The sequence below is a fragment of the Zeugodacus cucurbitae genome, chromosome 6 (genome assembly GCF_028554725.1).
Source record: "Zeugodacus cucurbitae isolate PBARC_wt_2022May chromosome 6, idZeuCucr1.2, whole genome shotgun sequence".
Classification (NCBI taxonomy): Eukaryota; Metazoa; Arthropoda; class Insecta; order Diptera; family Tephritidae; genus Zeugodacus; species Zeugodacus cucurbitae.
In genome coordinates this window covers 41,408,599-41,428,473 of record NC_071671.1, presented here as the reverse complement: position 1 = coordinate 41,428,473, position 19,875 = coordinate 41,408,599, and the positions used below count along the sequence as shown (strand labels likewise).

The 19,875-nt window shown below is 34.6% G+C and overlaps 2 protein-coding genes across 2 annotated transcripts in view; both read left to right on the top strand.

The window, feature by feature from the left end:
* The window catches only part of LOC105215227 (F-actin-uncapping protein LRRC16A), a 76,887-nt gene that overhangs the window by 3,345 nt on the left and 53,667 nt on the right, over positions 1 to 19,875 (top strand).
* On the top strand, positions 579 to 1,672 carry LOC105215226 (aquaporin-2). The gene is made up of 2 exons (XM_011189029.3): positions 579 to 1,277; positions 1,345 to 1,672. The coding sequence occupies exons 1-2, from the start codon at positions 774 to 776 to the stop codon at positions 1,522 to 1,524; spliced, it is 684 nt and encodes a 227-aa protein (XP_011187331.1). The 5' UTR covers positions 579 to 773; the 3' UTR covers positions 1,525 to 1,672.

The following is a 19,875-nucleotide window of genomic DNA, read 5'->3' as shown; positions in this document are numbered from 1 at the left end:
GTGTTGTATTTCTTCATTCATAACTGCAAATGTATTTGCGCTTCCGGGGCTCAGCAGGTGTTTGCATCGAACATAATGGCTGCAATATCTTCTTGCAATTTCTGAATTGCACAGTTCACCTAAATTGTTGGCGTTGTAAAAGTATTTCCGAGCTGATATGTGCTCTAATCTACAATGGTTCTCCTTGTTCCCACGGCATTCGGCACTATGCTAGCGGAACGATTCCGAATTTTTATTCGACCAAGGACTGTCAAATCGGCAACATTCTTCAAAAGTACAACTAAAACAATAACAACAACATATGTTTTTTTATAATATTTGTTTTTATTGAAGTTGTTGGTTCATTTAATTTAAGTATTCACGGTATTGATTTATTAAATTGAAATTACCCTTTTAAATCGCCAAAAACTATTTGGACAATATTTAATTCCACTAAAAAAAACTAAAATATAGGAAACTTACATTAATGAAAAATTAGGATACTTCAAATGTATACACTGTGAACGCCCTTCTATATATGACAAAGTAACATATTACTTTTCGTTTCACAATTTTTGTAAAAATGTTGCTTTTCCTTTGCTGTTAAAAAAATCATGCAATAACACTCGACAATTTCCAAGTCAACGTGCTTTAACGTTTCTTAAACAAAACAATAAGTAAATAAATATAAATTCCTAGTTATAATTAAATTCGCGTTCACTTGCAATAACACAAACAAATTTCTTGAGAATATACAGAAATTAAAAAAAAATTGAAAAACTAATCCTGAAACCATGGCTAACAAATTCGTGACAATAATGCGCTATCTGGGCGAATTCTCCGGCACAGCACTGCTGGTGGCGCTCCACTGTCTCGGCTGTGCAGACAGCTGCGAAATATTGAAACTCCAATACGGACTTGTCGTTATGATCATAGTGCACTGTTTCGGCTTCGTGTCGGGCGGTCATGCGAATCCTTGCATCACACTCGCATGCTACATGATGCGTTACATTTCGTTTAAAATGGCGCTCATTTACATGATGGCGCAGTTTTTGGGTGCGCTCACTGGTTTCTTTCTACTAACCGCCATGTTGCCTTCCGATGCCATCTCGAAGGATTTGTGCCTAGTGAAGTCGAATGGTGGTCTGTCGTGGGATCAAGCGTTCGTCATTGAGTTAGTGCTGACCACCACGTTGATCTTCGGTTGGTGTGCGTTGTGGGACGCCAGAAACTCTTCCTATTTGGACTCGGTGTCGCTGCGCATTGGTTTACTAGTGGCCGCTTGTTCACTTGCCGGTGTAAGTTGTAGAATATTGTTTATTATAATTTTATTCCGCCGTACTTAATTATTACGCATTTGTGTAGGGACAATGGACCGGTGCTACTATGAATCCAGCTATTGTGCTCGTGCCGGCAGCATACCACGGCAAACACGATGATACGTCTATATTCATGGCCAGTCAATTCTCAGCTGGTATTTTCGCACCCGTATTGTGGAAACTATTGTTTTCAACACGTAGCTTTTTTAATAGAAAGTCCTGTTAGATCGTCAGTTAGTGTCAATCCGTACACTGGTACTATTCGTTAAAGCGTTGGCAGCTTTTAAAGTGTCTTTATTGACTTATTTATTTGTATAATTTATTTTTGCCTCATTATAAATTGAACGTTTATGAATAAAAATCCATGTCTAATATTATGTGCGTAAGTGACTTTAGTGAAAAGTAGATTTGCAAGTAAGAAAATATTTAATTCATAGCAATTCTTAAATTTCATTAAGATAAAGCTGAATTTCTGAAAAAAATTTATTAAATAAAATTCCATAAATTACTAGTGATGTGTGGGGATATAGTGATTGCGATTTTTATTAGTCGATTATTGACAATTATTTATTTGGTAAGTCCAGTAATTTTAGTTTACCATCACTTTGGATAGTTGTATGCATACAACGGGCAAAAATTAACGTGCCACTTATTAACATATGATAAATGTCCAGTGGAGTCATCATCGTGTGAACACGTTATTAGCATAAAGAAGGTATCCATAGCTAAGGAGGACAATTAATCAAACCACAAAAGTACTTAAGCAAATAACTTTGAATGAAGTCATCAGATTTCGCATGAATTTTTAACGGCGGGCGACCCTATTCCGCTTTATGCGAGTGTATTTTTGTGTATTATATGTGTAAGTGAAGGGATAAGCGTAAAGGGTGATTTTTTAAGAGCTTGATAACTTTTTTAAAAAAAAAAACGCATAAAATTTCGGTTTCATCGGTTCTTTATTTGAAACGTTAGATTGGTTCATGACATTTACTTTTTGAAGATAATTTCATTTAAATGTTGACCGCGGCTGCGTCTTAGGTGGTCCATTCGGAAAGTCCAATTTTGGGCAACTTTTTCGAGCATTTCGGCCGGAATAGCCCGAATTTCTTCGGAAATGTTGTCTTCCAAAGCTGGAATAGTTGCTGGCTTATTTCTGTAGACTTTAGACTTGACGTAGCCCCACAAAAAATAGTCTAAAGGCGTTAAATCGCATGATCTTGGTGGCCAACTTACGGGTCCATTTCTTGAGATGAATTGTTCTCCGAAGTTTTCCCTCAAAATGGCCATAGAATCGCGAGCTGTGTGGCATGTAGCGCCATCTTGTTGAAACCACATGTCAACCAAGTTCAGTTCTTCCATTTTTGGCAACAAAAAGTTTGTTAGCATCGAACGATAGCGATCGCCATTCACCGTAACGTTGCGTCCAACAGCATCTTTGAAAAAATACGGTCCAATGATTCCACCAGCGTACAAACCACACCAAACAGTGCATTTTTCGGGATGCATGGGCAGTTCTTGAACGGCTTCTGGTTGCTCTTCACCCCAAATGCGGCAATTTTGCTTATTTACGTAGCCATTCAACCAGAAATGAGCCTCATCGCTGAACAAAATTTGTCGATAAACACATTTCGAACCGAACACTGATTTTGGTAATAAAATTCAATGATTTGCAAGCGTTGCTCGTTAGTAAGTCTATTCATGATGAAATGTCAAAGCATACTGAGCATCTTTCTCTTTGACACCATGTCTGAAATCCCACGTGATCTGTCAAATACTAATGCATGAAAATCCTAACCTCAAAAAAATCACCCGTTATTAATCTTTAAAGTGCGAGTAATTATTGTGTAGAATTTTAACGACTTCGGCACGCAAACTCTACAGGCGATAAACTAGCTAAGTACATACATTATACATATGTATGTATGTACATATTTATAATTACTTACAAAATCCCGCACACAAATTCACGGAAAACTTAACCCGCTGATAAATAATTTCACACCTGTGTTGCAAACGGCAAAGTTACAAACAAATAAATATGGAAATCAAAATAAACATAAAAATCGCGAAAATGTAACAAAGCACCGATGAGTCAGAGAAAAGCGCTGAAGCGTTGACTGGATAAATATACCGAAACGCAACAAAGCGTTACAACCAACGGACGCTGGAAGTGAACTTGAGCGTTCATTATTTGTTTTGCAAATTCTGTAAACGCCTACAGAATTTGAAATTACTTGAACAAAAAATGTGGGGAGGTGAAAATGAAACACAAATACATTGCATACTTATTTATACATACATACACATAAACATGGAACAATGCAAGGCACACGAGAGACGTTTGCGTTGTATTGAATAAGGCGTTTTCATGAACTTATTAATAAATATTTAAATACATAGTTTAAAGTTTTTGCTAATAAAAAGGATGCATCATGATATTTGTACTTAAACAAAGCATTTAAACTGTTTGAGCTCCAATACCTGATAATATTTCGTACCCACTTGAGCAGCTAAAGGTTTAATTGCATAAACTTGAGTGTACAATTTTGAAAGCTTGCCAAATGTTTTCAATTTGAATATAATATTATTAAATGAATAATAAATAAATATGAATAAATTAATTTTTTACACAAACAAAAAATAGTATACCAACAACTAAATAAAGTTTGCGGTCTAAAATTAATATAATAAAATACTTGTATTTTTTTATTTTTTGATTTTAAAATTTAAATTTTTGTGACATAGAATACAAAATTTCGACAAAATATTATGATAACACAGATACTATTTTCATAATAATTAAATGTTTATAAATCCGTAAATAGAGCGTTTATAACCTCCTCTCTTTATTTGTATGATATACACGATGTTTACGTTTTATCCACTATACGTGCAAGCTCAACTCCAACACTTAATTCGTTGTCCAAGCAATGAGTCACAAAAACGGTCTAAAGACACAGAATTACATGTAAAAAGTATAAAAACAATTGATAAACAATTTCAAATCCATCCCCATTAAATAAATAAATAAATGCAATAAAAAGGTTGAGTTTGTAGTCATCCATCCGTCGTCCATCAACATTTCCAATGAATGGCTCAATTGTTATTCTTTTTAATTTGTTTATTATTATATATCGGTTCTGCCTGGGTGACCACAAGCACCGAATTGGTTGGGTAAACGCGCGATTGACCAGCTGTGCGCTGGAGCCAATGTGTCACTGTCTACCGGTAATACAACTAAATATTATTGTACATTTGTTCACAAACAATTGTATACACGCAATAGTGTGAATTGTATCGAAAATACTCGCATGCTGAAATGAGAGCCATAATATTTTCTACTTGGAAAACAAGTCAAAATGGTCGTTGCAAAGCTGCAATTATTAAAAACAAATAAATATGCATATGTATTTATAACTAATAAAAATTCGATCTTCAGGTTGTAATTTTTTAATCTTAAAATCATTTTAAATATTTATAAGCGTTTAATTTTTTTCTAAAATAAAAATGAAGAATTAAAATAAATAAATAATATATGTATATTCTTATTATATGTAGCACATTCGTATTTTAGTTTCTATATATTGAGTTACCTATGAGTGTTGTTATAGGCACTAATTGTCATACATATATATTATACATATATACAGCAACAATTATATGTATGTAGATGTCATCGGTTTGGGAAGTACGGTGCACTTGTTTTATTAAAGTCATGTCCCTTCACACAGGAAGTGTGCTCATTGATCTTCGGTCTGCGCTCGAATGCACGCATTTTTCATTAAATAAAGGGGTTTTCAATAAGAGCAAAACAAAAGTTTTTTTCAATAAAACAAAAACGCTTTTGGGATATTAATGGAATTTTTGTATGGAAATCGATTTATTTTGCATGGCCACCACGGGCACGCTTGCAGAAGAAAAGTATTCAGTTTTCATTGAGCGGTAGCGGAAGAAGTACGGCCCAATGACGTCGCCGGCCCATAAACCGGTTGCAATGCTGACTCATAGAGCCTCATAAATTGAACGTAGCGCTCTTAAAGTTGGGGCCACTAACTCCGAATTTCGGTAATAATTTTTAAAAATTTCGACTCACTGTTTAATCGTATATCTTTCCATGGTGAAATTGCAAACATTACTGAAGAGAAATTTCAGAAGAGCGGGGAAAAATATGGCGCCGTTTGCTGTCCCTATCGGTTACTTTTGTAGCGACCCTATTGAAAAACCCTGTATTTAATTTTATATATGTAATATTAATGTACGACAAAAGTAGGTAAAGTACGTCGATATGTACATATTTGTATACATATATGCGGGTCATTGAAACGTTACTGCTGTATTGAGATTCCATTCATCATTTTATAAGTGGAACGTATATGTACAATATGTTTTCTTGTTCATCGAGTTTCAAGCGAATCCGCTGAAATTTTTAAAAACGCGTCCGCGATATTGGTTTTTTTGGGATTATGTCAAAACTGTGATCTGACGGAGTTAAATGGTCCTTGAATTCGGATTCAGCGACCTCAAAAACATAAGATGCACATAGTAAGATCCTCAGGTCAGAACTAAATTTTTTTATGTTTACAAGTCCAATTGACCCATACGGTTATTTTGAATGAGTCAAGTGCTTAATTGGCTTCGTCAATTCATTAAATATATAAAACACTAAATAGATCTGAAAACCATAAATTGTAGGAACCTGATCATCGAGGTTCGAAGACTGCATCAATTCTTTTCAAAAGAATTCATAAAAAGACTTTATTGTCTACGGTGTTTTGTTCTCTTCAAACTTCCAATCTCTTCAGTACCTTACGGTATTGTCTCATAACAGATTCACCTTTTTAATTCTATGCACATTCCATTATTGTCTTTATCTGAAAACATCTTCACCAAAAGTGAAATGTCCGCTGATTGTGTTGTTGACATGATTTGTCGAACAGAAAGTTGAGAGAATTGCATATACATTAACGAAATGAAGTTTTGTAATGATTAGCATAGTGCGGAAATATAGAAATATTTAGGGCCAGAAGTTCTCATACATATTTAAAAAGTCGCGTTCATTTCCCCACCCAAATGAGTTTCGGAAGTCAATGCACATACACTAGTTTTGGAGTTCTCAAGCTACTCATTAACATACGAAGAACATAAAAGCTTTCTCTTGAAATAAGAAGACAAAGAAATTTGGTTTGCAAGTATTTATTTGTTCTTAAAATAGATGGCATTTCTTTCCGCTCAGTTAAACAATATTTTTGACAATTTCTCTGTCTCCTTTTCATAATTGCTTTCCGCACTGATTCTACTACTTTGTTTTCTCCACTTACTATTTCAACGGTTTGTTTTCGTTTTATATAGAGGCGTGTGTCTGTCTGCGCACGGACTTGAATTTATTATTGGCATTTCCCACTATTCTTAATGCCTTTTATGGGCTGTGGTTTGAATCGCAAAGCTCGCCATAACATCGGCATGTATTATTTAGTTTTTTTTTATTTGTGGTAAAATAAAATGTAAAAAATGTATGAAGTGCCAAATCTGGGTCGGTAGTGAGCTTACTTTTAAGCAATATTTTTTATTTGTGTTCTGGCGCCCGTTTAACCGTTGGCCATTGGCATTCCTGGGCTATCTCCGTTTGATACCCACATTTCGGAGTTATTTGTTTTTCATTTTCATTTCGGCAAATATTTCAAATGAGTTATGTAGTTGAGTAGTGGAGTTAAGTGAATTTTGACTTTGCTGACCTTCCCATTGACATCACATGTTTGTTTGAGTGAGGGTTGGGACGCCGTTATGTGTTACTCTTGTTGTTGTTTATATTCTCGTCATTGAGTCTTTATCTCGTTTTCTGAACGTTCTGTTATTAATACTAAGTAAGCATCGTACGTAATGTAACGGTTAGAATCAAAAGCCATTGTTTCCTTGCATTAGAAAATGAGTCGAATACGTCCCAGATTTGAGGTTCAAAACCCCAACCAGTTCTCGAAAATTATAATAGAAAAGCCTAAAACATTTATCAAACTTAGATATTTGTTAAAAACTGTTAAAAGACATTAAAATGAATGCAAATGTGAACGAATTATGTTTAATTTTTGTTCCATTAAACTGTGTAATTGGTTTTGGAACTATACTTTCAGTAACTATAAAAAGTAAAGTAGTAGTGGTAACACATTTCAAAGCAGCTGTTTTGAGCATCTAGCGTATGGTAGAACTTCACGGATGGGTCGAAGTTGACCGGAAAGGTAGGTGGGGGAGTTTACTGTCGGGAACTCCGCATCGCCCTAATTTTAAGGTCCCAGACTATTGCAGCGTTTTTCCAGCGGAAATGGCTGCAATTAAAGCTGCGGCGGATATTTTGCTTTGAAGCGCAGCAACCTTTAGGGAGGTGACGATCCACTCCGATAGTAGAACAGCGATATTAACCTTGAGTTCGCTGATTATACGCTCAAAGTTGGTTAAAGAATGCTTATTTTCACTATCAGTGGCATCGTTATACTTGATCTGGGTTCCTGGCCACGGAAACGCGAAAATTGTAAGGCTGAAGAGCTTGAAAGGTCAGGAACGTCAGTCTCACTATTAGTAGCATGGAGACATGTAGGACCACCGTTGTCCTATTGTGGTTTACTATTGGCCTCGCCTGAGCTGGGCAGGCTCTGGTCAGTCACTAGTACTTGCGTCGTTGTCCTTCTGGCCTAAGGTGAATCGAGCACTTCGCCCTCAGTAAAGCTTACCTCTCTTCAGTCGTAGGAGTTCTTACTGGCCATTATATCATCGGAATCCACGCGGTAAGGTTAAAAATCTTACCGGATGCTAGCTGTAGAAGCTTCATGGAGGATGACGAGGGGGATCCTGGCTTTACAAATGACGGTCTTGTATAGTCTACGTGTGTTTACCTTTGGGAAATAGCCTTATAACCTAACCTATGAAAATATATTGAAAACTGGATATTTTGAGATAAAGAGGGTGTAGTGGTAAAAATAACTAAAATCCCCTGCTCTCAGTTCCCTTCTGTATAACTCCAAATTTTTACTGTTATCAAAAATTAATTTTATTTAAAATTTATAAATATTCATAACGGAACAATTAAAAAAGTTGCTTCCCATATTTAGAAAAGCTGCCAAAGCGCACTTGCTTCAGCTGCTGTTTTAAATAAATATTGATAAAAGTCAGACATAAATTCCACATTACGGCCCCCTTCCCAATGTTTCCTCATGTATGTATGTATGTATGAATCTCGTATGCAAGTTTCCCCCATTTCAACGGGCTGCCGCCATCAATAATGCAACGAGATGTGGGTCAGTGTAATAGAACCAGTCGCACCGACAATGCGTTCACACTGCTGCTGGACGGAGGCAGCGTCTGCACGACTGGCCACCACTTCCAAAGACAGCCCGCGCACACACTGTCCGTCGCCAGCATCATCAGCTGCAACTGACGACGGTTCACTGCCTCTTTGACTGGGCGACGGGCTGTCGCTTGGTGACGCGTTTATTTATGAGACCACTTGTTTATTGCACTCGCCCTGTGTTCCCTCTCCGGCGCACATTTTTATGCGCTGCGCTGAATTCTCTGAAGCTGTTCAAATACGCACCAATAAAATATCTGTCGCCCGTAAAGTAATTGGTCGAATATACATGAATTTGTATTTTCTTAAATAGAAAAAATAAAAATGAAGCGTCATCTAGTAGTCAATTAGGCGATTAGGAAATATATTAAAAGCTTGTTTCCATTCCAGGTGCCAGTGCAAAGCTAATTCCCGAAATTCTTTATTGCTGTAGCTGTTTTCGTGTCGCTGCGTCGCGTGGGTGTTGTCAAAAATTTGTTTCGATTAGTGTGTGCTTTTGTGACGCGTGTAGTGTAGTGATGGAGTCCGCACAACTCATGTTGATGGATTTATGTTCTAGTTTTGCTATTACTTTTGCGTTAATTTTTCTGTCACGATAAATTTGTAATTTGAAGTTTTAATTGGAAAGTTGTTTATGTTTACATTTTATGCTTTCTCTAATTAGTTACGGTCTTCCTGGATTGTATGTATATATTTATAAATGCATATGGGTGATTGATTTTGTCATTCCAGAAATACACTGTTGTATTTAATATTAATTGTGATTAATCTGGTAGTTTCATACTGTTGAGATTTCGTTAGCACTACGATTAAACGGTCAAAATTGTTATCTAGGAGTCGAATTTTATTTTTCGGAATTTATATTTACATACAGTATTGTTCAAAGCATTTGTAATTGATTAAAGTTAAAGTCACGTCTTGCCTGATCCTGTACTTTTCGAAAATAAAACTTTTAAAGGAGTATAGAAATGCACTAAATCAAGAAAAAGTAAGAATAACCTCGAAGAACCCATCTGAGGACAAAAATATTTTGCAGATCTGTAGAATATAGGTGATATGGCAGCAATTTTGTCATCGCTGTCTTGAATTGGAACACCATACATTACTTTGACGGAACAACACTTTTTTCTTCTACAAATGGGACCATCTTCCCTTTAAAGATATTTACATTCCCTCAGCAAAAGTCTACTAAATTGACTTAAGTTTTTCTCAATTTAACGCAATCGGATTGTTGCGAAGTAATTAACTTATCAATTATAAATATTCATTATCAATTTTCCAGTGAAAATAGACACAATGCTTAAATCCCCCCCATTCATGTACACACACACACAAGAATGCGGTTGCAAATACAAATAAAACTGTAAATAAATGAAATATTAAGATAAAATATTCAATGATATTTACTGTAAAACGCCCAGCTTTTAAAATGTCGACATATTATACATACATTGCTTTTGTTTTTTTTTGTTTTGCGTAGCATTAGTAACATGCTTATGGGCAATATCTGCTTGCGCCTACACACATCTACACATATACTACAACTATATTTGCCCGATAAGCAGAAATTCAGAAACAACAAGTAAGGAAGGACTAAGTTCGATTGTGACCGAACATTTTATACTCTCGCAATTAATGTATTTAAATTTATTAATATAACTAACAATTTAACCCACATATTCGTCATATATGTATATGGTATAAAGTCCATTGAAAGTATGAAAATCCTAATATTAGGTACATAGGAGCTAGAGGAAGTTATGACCCCATTTCACTCATTGCACGGAGACATATTATTAGAAGTAAAATATCCCCTCTAAATTTTTTCAAAATATCTGAGATACTTACTTACTTATATTTTCGGTAAAAAATTAATTCGAAGCCTGAGGTCCTTATATTTGATATATGGGGCTTTGAATACTTATGGTCCGACTTCGGCGATTTTTAAAAGGGACACTATAAATGCAGAATTTGTGAAAAGTTCTGTTCCAATATCTTCATTAGTGCTTACTTTATATATTGCAAAGTAAACGATTCAGATCGACTTTAAAGTTCTGGTATGGGAAGTAGGCGTAGTTGTGAACCGATTTGGACTATTTTCACAACATATCATTGGGAAGCTAGGAAGATATTATGAACGGAATTTCATTGAAATTGGTCAAGTAGCTTCGCCGATATGGTTTTTGACCCATAAGTGGGTGGAACCACGCCCATTTAAAATTTTGTATACCATTTGAGTGTAGTTCTTCTGTACCATCTTTGTAATGAAATTTAAGGTTTCTGTTGGTTTTTCTTACTGAATTAATCATTTTTAGTAGTTTTCAACGTAACCTTTATATGGGAGGTGGGGTTATAATCCGATTTTCTCCATTTTGTGGGATTGGCAGTGGTCCGATTTCGCCCATATTCAAACTTAACCTTTTTTATGGTGCTAAGAAATACGTGTACCAAGTTTCATCAAGATATCTCAATTTCTCAAATCTCTGGAATGGATTGAGGAGTCTTTTAAATTATTAGTTTCTATTGAAAATATCTTTGATAGTAAACTGTACACAATTTTTGGCGAGTGACTTTATTGTATACATATTTACATTCACATACATGTGAGAATTCTTACCTTCAACTGCGTTCTTATGCGGGCCTATTCATCCATACACATGTAGAATTGGCTGTAAACATTTCGTTGCGCGCACTCACCTACTGATAACAACTGAGCACTTGAGCATTTGGCTAATGAGAATACTAGGTAGATCGTGATACAGTGTCGCAATAACATCAAATGACATTGTAAATTTAATTACGCGTTTTCCTCCATTAATGCAACATTCATATCTCCGAAGTAAAATTTAATCAATGAAAATAGACGATTGATGATGAACAATTATTGGTAATTTGTTCGACTTTCAACTATTATAACTCAGTTCATTTAGATTTTGTTACCAGAAATGTCAAGAGATTACATAAACTATATAAAGTATTTCGATCGCTAGATCTAATCATTAGAATACACTGCTGCAACAAAGGATTATTATAATGCCATTGTGGATTATTATAATGCTTTTGATCTACCTCAATCCAAGGGATATCTTATGTTTGTTGAAGAAAGAAGGTATCCTTGTCAAAGCTTTTCCTGAAATTTCTTGATTTTAGGAAGGATTTCTGGCAAGAAATACTCGTTCACTCAAGGTGATTATTATTTAAAACTTTGGATACTTCTTCGAACTTTATTTTATTGTAATGAAAAACTTGTGAAAAAAATTGTTTTTTTTTAATACAATGTGTATTGTTTTTGACTAAAATCGTAACACTGTGCCACGTTCCGTCTATTAGTTCCACATGTTTTCGGTATATATGTGTTTTCTAGATAAAGCCAACCTGATTCAAAGCGCTAATGGCGTACGACAATATTGAGTCATTCGCGTACAGTTACTGGAGACGTGCAGCGGATTGCAACGAAACGTTCGACAATACCGAAAACAACGCGAAAACGCGTACATAAAGTATTTAATTTAATATTTTGTGCGGTCGACGTGGATTATGCAGTGTTGAGCGTGTAAAAAAATGTATAATCAGTGAGAAATCAGTATTTGCAATAGTGCGACAGTGGTTTGACACTTCAAAAAGCGAAAATTCGAAACACCAAAATTGGAGACGTATTTAAAATTGAAAATAAAAGGATATTTCAATATTATATAAAGAGTCTTTTCAGTCTGTTTTTTAATGTTATTAGATGAAAATACATACAATAGTGAAAATAGTAAAAATATAAATTACACCCAATCAATCAAATACAATATTTGGATATACCCATACCTATAAATGATAAAGTTTTTTACAAAATCAAAAATGTATACATCAGAGTTAATGGAACATATTGGTAATTACCTACGTAACATCATACACTTGCAAGTAATGGATATGGCTAAAGGCCAAAATGAAGGTATGTTAGGTATAAGAAGGGTGTATCAACTGTGCTAAATAACAGAAAATGCAAATATCCCATATAAAGAATATTTTTTTATTAACTGTGCGTTATCAAAACATCAGCTGCCCATTTTGTGCGAAGCTCAGTCAAAAATATAGCGGAAATGAGTAATGTTACTGTGTACATATGCGTAGATATGAGATCCAATACAAAAGTAATTGAAATACAAGTATAAATAGTAAAAGCTGAGTTAAAAAGAAATTTATGAAAAAGTTAAAATAAGTGAAATTAATAAAAACTAACTAATAAAAACGCTAAGTACTATAGCGTCTGCCAGAATTGCTCAGCGTACTAATATGATAGTTTAAAAATTATATTTGAAATTCATAAATAATAAATTAAAAACATAAAAAAATAGGTTTAAGATCGCTTTGAGTTGGAAATATTTTTAAGAAGTGTTGCCAACTTTCTAATTATTTATTTAAATGATAAAATAAATTATATATTTCAAATATCTAACCAAGCGATAAGATAAAGAGCACTGTAATATCCGAGCGTTAAAAATACCTTTAGTACTAACTGAACATTAACATTAATTGATAATGAAAACCACTTGTTGATACCCACTTAAATTTATAATCAATTCCGAGTAATGCAAAATGCTTTCTTCGTGTGCACTTTATTATTATTTTCATTTCCATTCCAATTGTTTTATAAATCATAAATTATATTACACATATAAACTGAGCAGTTCAATAGGCACACCTTGGAAAAATTGTCGCAATTATACAGCTGTTTGCTCTCATACATTTACATAGGTATATACTATATGTATATGAAAAAAAAAAATTAACATAACCTTGTATTTCGTACAGCAGAATTTTAACGAAATGAAAATACTAAATATACATACGTAAGTAAGTGTAAGTGCCATACATATGCGTCATGAAAGTACTACAAATTGACGTTGTTATTAGCTTACTCTCTTCAATAAATTTGAAGAAGGCAGCTTTTAAGCGCAACACCTTCTCTGAATTTGTTTATATTTTTCAGTCATTACTTTAATATACGTATGTTAAAACGATAAGTATTGTACAATTATCAACACTTGTATTACACATTAACTCACATATGTTGTCTTCGACTTTTTTTTTTTTGCACCACAATTGATAACTTTTGCACGTTTCTTTATTCTTAAATATGTATATACCTATATTTTCTACATAAATTTATTTCACCACAAATGTGTTTTCAGTACAAAGAGTTTTGAATTTCGTAACTGAGAAGATTTATGATGTCACAAAACACAATAATAGCCTTTTCACACAGCTAAATTAATTTAATGCATTAAAATTATAATTGAGAAACCAGTGCCTTTCGCACAGCCGGCTACTCGATTAACGATCAGTTGTTAATAATTTTTGTCTTTGCTGTTTATAAGAAGTTCATAAGTTTCATTAGGATTATTGCTATTTTATCATAAGCACAACTAAATTTCCAGCGTGGTCAACTACCAGTAGAGTTGCATTCCACTTTCAAATCGATTTGTGTTCGATTAAAAATTGATGTAGTAAAATAAAATTTTTCATTTGTATGGTAAATCAATCTAAATCGGAGCTTTAATCGAGTAAAAGTCGGTTAATTGCTCAATTAACTCCTGTTCGAAAAGGCTGTAAAAGAATAATAATAATAATAATAATAATTTTTTTCATAACTGTTCTCAATCTGCCGTGGAACAATTCGTTAAAAACGGCGAACATCTCTTTATTGCGATAATAAAATGTCAACATTAGAAATAACTGAGCCCCAAAATGTTTTATTATTTAGTTTCGAAATAGTTAACCATTTTTTGATTTTTTTCCTTTAGAAAAGTTCAATATTAAGCTATTATCTATGTTATTCACTTGGAGGTTGCCACAAACTCAATTAGGTCAATGATAATTGTTGAAGTTAAATTGAGTATGATTGACTCGTTGAGTGAGTTTACTTGTTGGAGACACAGTTAAGTGATCTATTCGGTATTAAATACTCGTATATACGTATGGATAGAGCTTTATTTGCTTCAATGCAATATACAGATTATACAATATATAATTAAAGCTCTTTCATATTAATTCATATTCATATTAATCTTTAATATTCGTCAAATAAGTGGAAGATCTTTCCACATTGGTCCTGGCTTGTTCTATATATGTGGTTTAAAATAGTATTCAAAGTCTCTATATCTCAAAATTGCTTATTGTAATTTGTTTTACTAAAACGTAAACGCTTACGCAAATGTTTGCGTACAAAAAAATTTTTCGAGACAAAAATTGTATCTGTAATTAAGAAAGTAAGTGTTTTATAATTACTCTTAATTTTTAAGAGGAAACGGTGTGAGATAAAAATAAGGGTAGTTACGTAAAGGAGTGGTTTGAATACTTGAATCCTTAATTTTTTCAAAATGTCATAAAGGAATTTACGCAAAAAAACTTATTTATGTTTACAAAAAATAAAAATTTCACTTTAAAACTGGTTTGGTAGCCGAAAAAATGGAGGGTATTTAGTCTTGATCAATAAATTTTTAAATTCAGCAACACCCCTTGATTAAACACCACAAACTAGAAAATTTGTCATATTCGCGGTTGTCCATTGCCTTACGAAAAACTATATCCGAACCGTGGCTAAGTTTACTTACCTTTCAGATGATTTTTTAAGTGAAATTTCGTTAAGTATAGTAGTGAAAATCGGGAAAAAATTAATTAGGTAACGAAAAAATTAATATGTTTTCGAAGTGGGTATTTATAGTTGGAAATATTCTGAAAAGCGTTGTCACATAAACTCTTTTAAATTAAATTTAAAGATGTTGAATAAACTTAGGCTTGAAATTTTTTCGGGAGGAGTTGCCACTTGTTTTGAAAATTCTAAAGGGCAATATTGGAGACTGACATCGATTTTTTGTTTTTTTCTAATATATTTATTGTAAACTATATTTATACTCTCGCAACCTGTTGCACAGAGTATCATAGTTTTGTTCACATAACGGTTGTTTGTGTCACCAAGAAATATAAGAGTTAGATATGGGGTTATATATACATAAATGATCAGGATGACGAGTAGATTTGAAATCCAGATGTCTGTCCGTCTGTCCGTGCAAGCGATAACTTGAGTAAAAATTAAGATATCTTAATGAAACTTGGAACACATGTTCCTTGGCACCCTGAGGAGGTTGCTTTCGAAAATGGGCAAAATCGGTCCACTGCCACGCCCACAAAATGGAGGAAACCGAAAACCTATACAGTGTCATAACTAAGCCATAAATAAAGTTATGAAAATGAAATTTGGAACATAGGATCCCATTAGGGAGGGACAGATTTGGATGTAATTTTTTTGGAAAAGTGGGCGTGACCCCGCCCCCAAATAGGTTTTTTGTATATAACTCGCAAACCAATAAAGCTATATAAGCCAAACTTTCTGCAGTCGTTTCTTTTAGCCATTTCCTTATACAGTCCAAAAATGAAAGAAATCGGATAATAACCACGCCCACCTCCCATACAAAGGTTAGGTTGACAATTACTAAAAGTGGGTTAACTCCCTAACGAAAAATGTCAGAAACACCAAATTTTACATAAGAAAAGGCAGAAGAAAGCGTGGCGTGGCGTCGCCCACTTATGGGTCAAAAACCATATCTCAAGAACTATTCGACCGATTTCAATGAAATTCGGTACATAACACTTTCTTGACACCCTGATGACACGGGTGGAATATGGGCGAAATCGGTTCACAACTACGTCTACTTCCCATATAACCCAATTTTGAATTCCATCTGAGTCGTTCACTTTATAATGTATTCATAAGGAACCAATGAAGCTAGCGGAATAAAACTTTACACAAATACTGTATTTGAGCTGTGACATCACTTGTGGAAAAATTGTCAAAATCGAACCATGACTTTTCAAGGCCCCTGATATCAAACATGAAGAACTCAGTGCCTAAGGTTAATTTTTCACTGAAAATATAGGTAAATCCCTCAGATATTTTAATGTAATTCATTCCCTCTGAATTTTTTTCTTATAACAGTTTCTCTCTGTACCTGAAATGGTAAAAATTGGGTCATAACTTCCCCCAGATCCCATATACCTAATTATAAGTAATATTAAATTAAGTGAGCGTATAGTCTTCGATACGTTGTATCTTGGTGGTGAAAACGAGTGAAATCGGTTTAGGAATTACCTCAGTCCCCATATACTATTTATGATGATTTTCGTTATTCTATTGAACTTTATGCCGAATATATGGGTCGAATTGTGTTGTCTTTATAAAATTACATCAATAAATTGCGAGAGTATAAAATGTTCGGTTACACCCGAACTTAGCCCTTCCTTACTTGTTTGGTGTTATAATTACACCCAATTATCGGTGTAATTGAAAGTAATTCTCTAAATATTTGATGCACGCTTCGTATTTATTGCACGATTCTTATTGTCGAATATTTATGTACATAAATGTTATGAACTGATAAGTAAGCATATTGTTAACCTAATAGTTAATAAAAAAGAGTACCTCTGTAAAATTAATTTATGTGCGATGGAGAAAGCGGGAGAGCATGGGAGTGAGCACGTATGTACATGTACGCCGCCCGGCGTTGAGAACCGTTAAAACGTTATTCAAAAGAAATCAAATCCAACCTGAATTAACTGAAAGCGAATGCCAACTCGGGTGAACGAGCTGAATAAGAGGACTACCATCCGGTAGATCGTAAACTCGCGTATTTCATTGGTTTTGGGCGCGTCGGCCAAATGCCGTTTGTGATGCTAAAAAGCTGCAACGTAAATAGGTCAGTCAACCGACCGACCCGATATGCGGGTATTCAGTGGCGTCATTTGACCAGCACGGGAGCTGTGCCAGTTTCCGCGAGCTTCATTAACTTGATTAGCATAAATTTAAAAATGAAAGAGTGGCTATATTCCAACTAGTTTATTGCGACAATAAAATCAACATTCGTTACAGTTAACTGGGCAGGCGGTGAGTTTTTAGCGGGCATAAATTAAATTTGTTTGAGAAAATTCGCACCATGCCAAAGCGAGTGTAAAAAACTGAAACCAACTCTTTTGTGCGATTTGCCGCGGCGCAGCTCTGCAAAACGCTAATGGAATTGGCGACTGCAGCTCGTGCTGGCGTGCCAGCATTTGGCCAGCGCACTAGTCGCATGCCAATCAATGCCGAGGTGCACCAAATACAAATGGAAATGTGCGCGGCGACTCGCCAACACAATTAGTCCAGGCAGGCAGGCGGCCAGCGACGCTGTGTTGCCACATTATTTGTATTTTTCGTTCCTTGCATTTCTTGCTTTAGTTGTTGTTGCTGTACACAAATATTTATCGTAAATGCATGTGGAAATAAAGCAAAAAGAGAAAAGAGGAAATAAGTAAATAAATAAAATGGACTAGAAATTAATTAACGCAATTGATAAAAGACACTCGGGCAAGCGGCGAAGACTTTGGAGCCGCAGCTACTGTGCGCGCTTGACTTGGCCAAAATCCAAATACACGCCAGCAACCAGTTTAGGCCAGACAGCATTTCACTTGTTGGCGTCGCGCGCGCGCATTTGACGGCGCGCTGTGAACGCAATTTGGATTTCGGTGTCAAAACGTAAACAAAGCAACATTCAAACTGCAAAAAACTCGCAATTTCCCCCAAATACGCAACGCGCATCGACAACTCTTTACATGTGCGAGTGTGTTTGTTTCTGTTGTTGTTTGTTGAAAAAAATCGCATATCGTTCTCATACGAGTATATTGAGACTGCAACAGTTTCGATTTGTGGCGTGTATTTAGCAATTTGTTGCGCGACTGGTTTTAACCCACTTCCACCGTTCTGCTGCTAAGTATTCCGCCGCAGCCTGCTGCCGTTTAAGTACCTGCTTGTCTGCTGAATGTTGGTTTGCTTGACTGGCTGCCCAATTGCTTTGCCTTATAGTCGGTTGGTTGCCTCTCAAGCGTTGACTATTGAGCACAAACGTTCTGTTCGCCAAAATCTCAGTCGAGTGTAAACGGCGCACGTTCGACTGGCAGCATGTGGTAGCGAATAAAGATAGCGCAAATAACATTTATGTGGCGTTTTGGACAAAAATTGCTTAAAATGCGTAATGACTAAAAATGAGAAATCTAAAAAAAATAGGTGAATTCATTTGGACTAAGCTTCGGAATATGTTTTTGTACAATTGTTTGTTCTCGAAGATTATTTTTAACAGATTTCTTAGGTGAATTCATTTAGATTAGATTAGATCTCGAAGATTATTTTTAACAGATTTCTTAATTAAAGAGTTTCAATATAATTTTGGTCCGTTATAAATTTTCAGGTCAAATTCATTCAACCATACCACCGATTAACTATTTTCTCAGCCACACCTCTAGCCATCCTCTAGCCATCCTCTTCGACTTTTATAGTCTTATATGGGAGGTATTCTGGTGTAGAAATAAACAAATCGATGTTTAAAGTTTATCTATTTAAGAATACTTGTAGACGTATTTAGAATTGTAGACGTAAGTAGAATTCTTAAAAAATCAAATTATTTTCGAAGATAGAGGTATGTGTCGTAGATATGGTAGATATGGTCACAATGTCCTTAATTGTCTTGTGATCGAGTTCAAGAGGCGGGTATTTGAGTTTCGGGAACATAAAAAAGTAGGATTTGGTGTATAAAGTGGCTGAATGAGGAGGAAGACTTACAAGTATATGTAAGCATATCCTTCGTCCAAATTATTTCTGAGAAAATACAAATACTTTTGAAGGGGCCTTAATGTATTTTTGGAATAAATCGAAGACTCGAGATGTGGTACTGCTATTATAAAATTCTTCGTTGTTTTCTTTTATTTACTATAAGTAATTATAACGGCATAGCATACAATCAAGTATGGCATTATTTACATTTATTACAAACCCTTTTAGATTATTGAATTTCGAGCTGCTATTTTCTTGAACAACGCTGTACAAAAATTTAAAATTTTATTATTTACACAAATATGTTTATTTTATTTGTTTAATTTTATTTACCATTGTGTATTCACTATTTTAGTTTTGATCAAATGCAATTAAGTACAAAAACAAACAACTACGGGCCATACGCAATATTCAAAGCTGCCAATTCAATTGGAAATTTCGATAATAATTACAAACAAATCGCAAATATAATGGCGAAGCAAAAACCAGATGCCCACCAGCCAATTAGTTCATAGAATTGTATAAACATGCGTTTCTGGCAACAAATTGATTTTTGCTTTTCATAATTTCTTACCTAAGAGTTGGAGTAATACATACTAAAATTTTGCAAGGAAAAT

Coding starts and splice junctions, on each gene's coding strand:
- LOC105215226 (XM_011189029.3), top strand. CDS start 774: ATGGCTAACAAATTCGTGACAATAATGCGCTATCTGGGCGAATTCTCC. Junction 1,278..1,344: donor CCGCTTGTTCACTTGCCGGT/GTAAGTTGTAGA, acceptor GCATTTGTGTAG/GGACAATGGACCGGTGCTAC.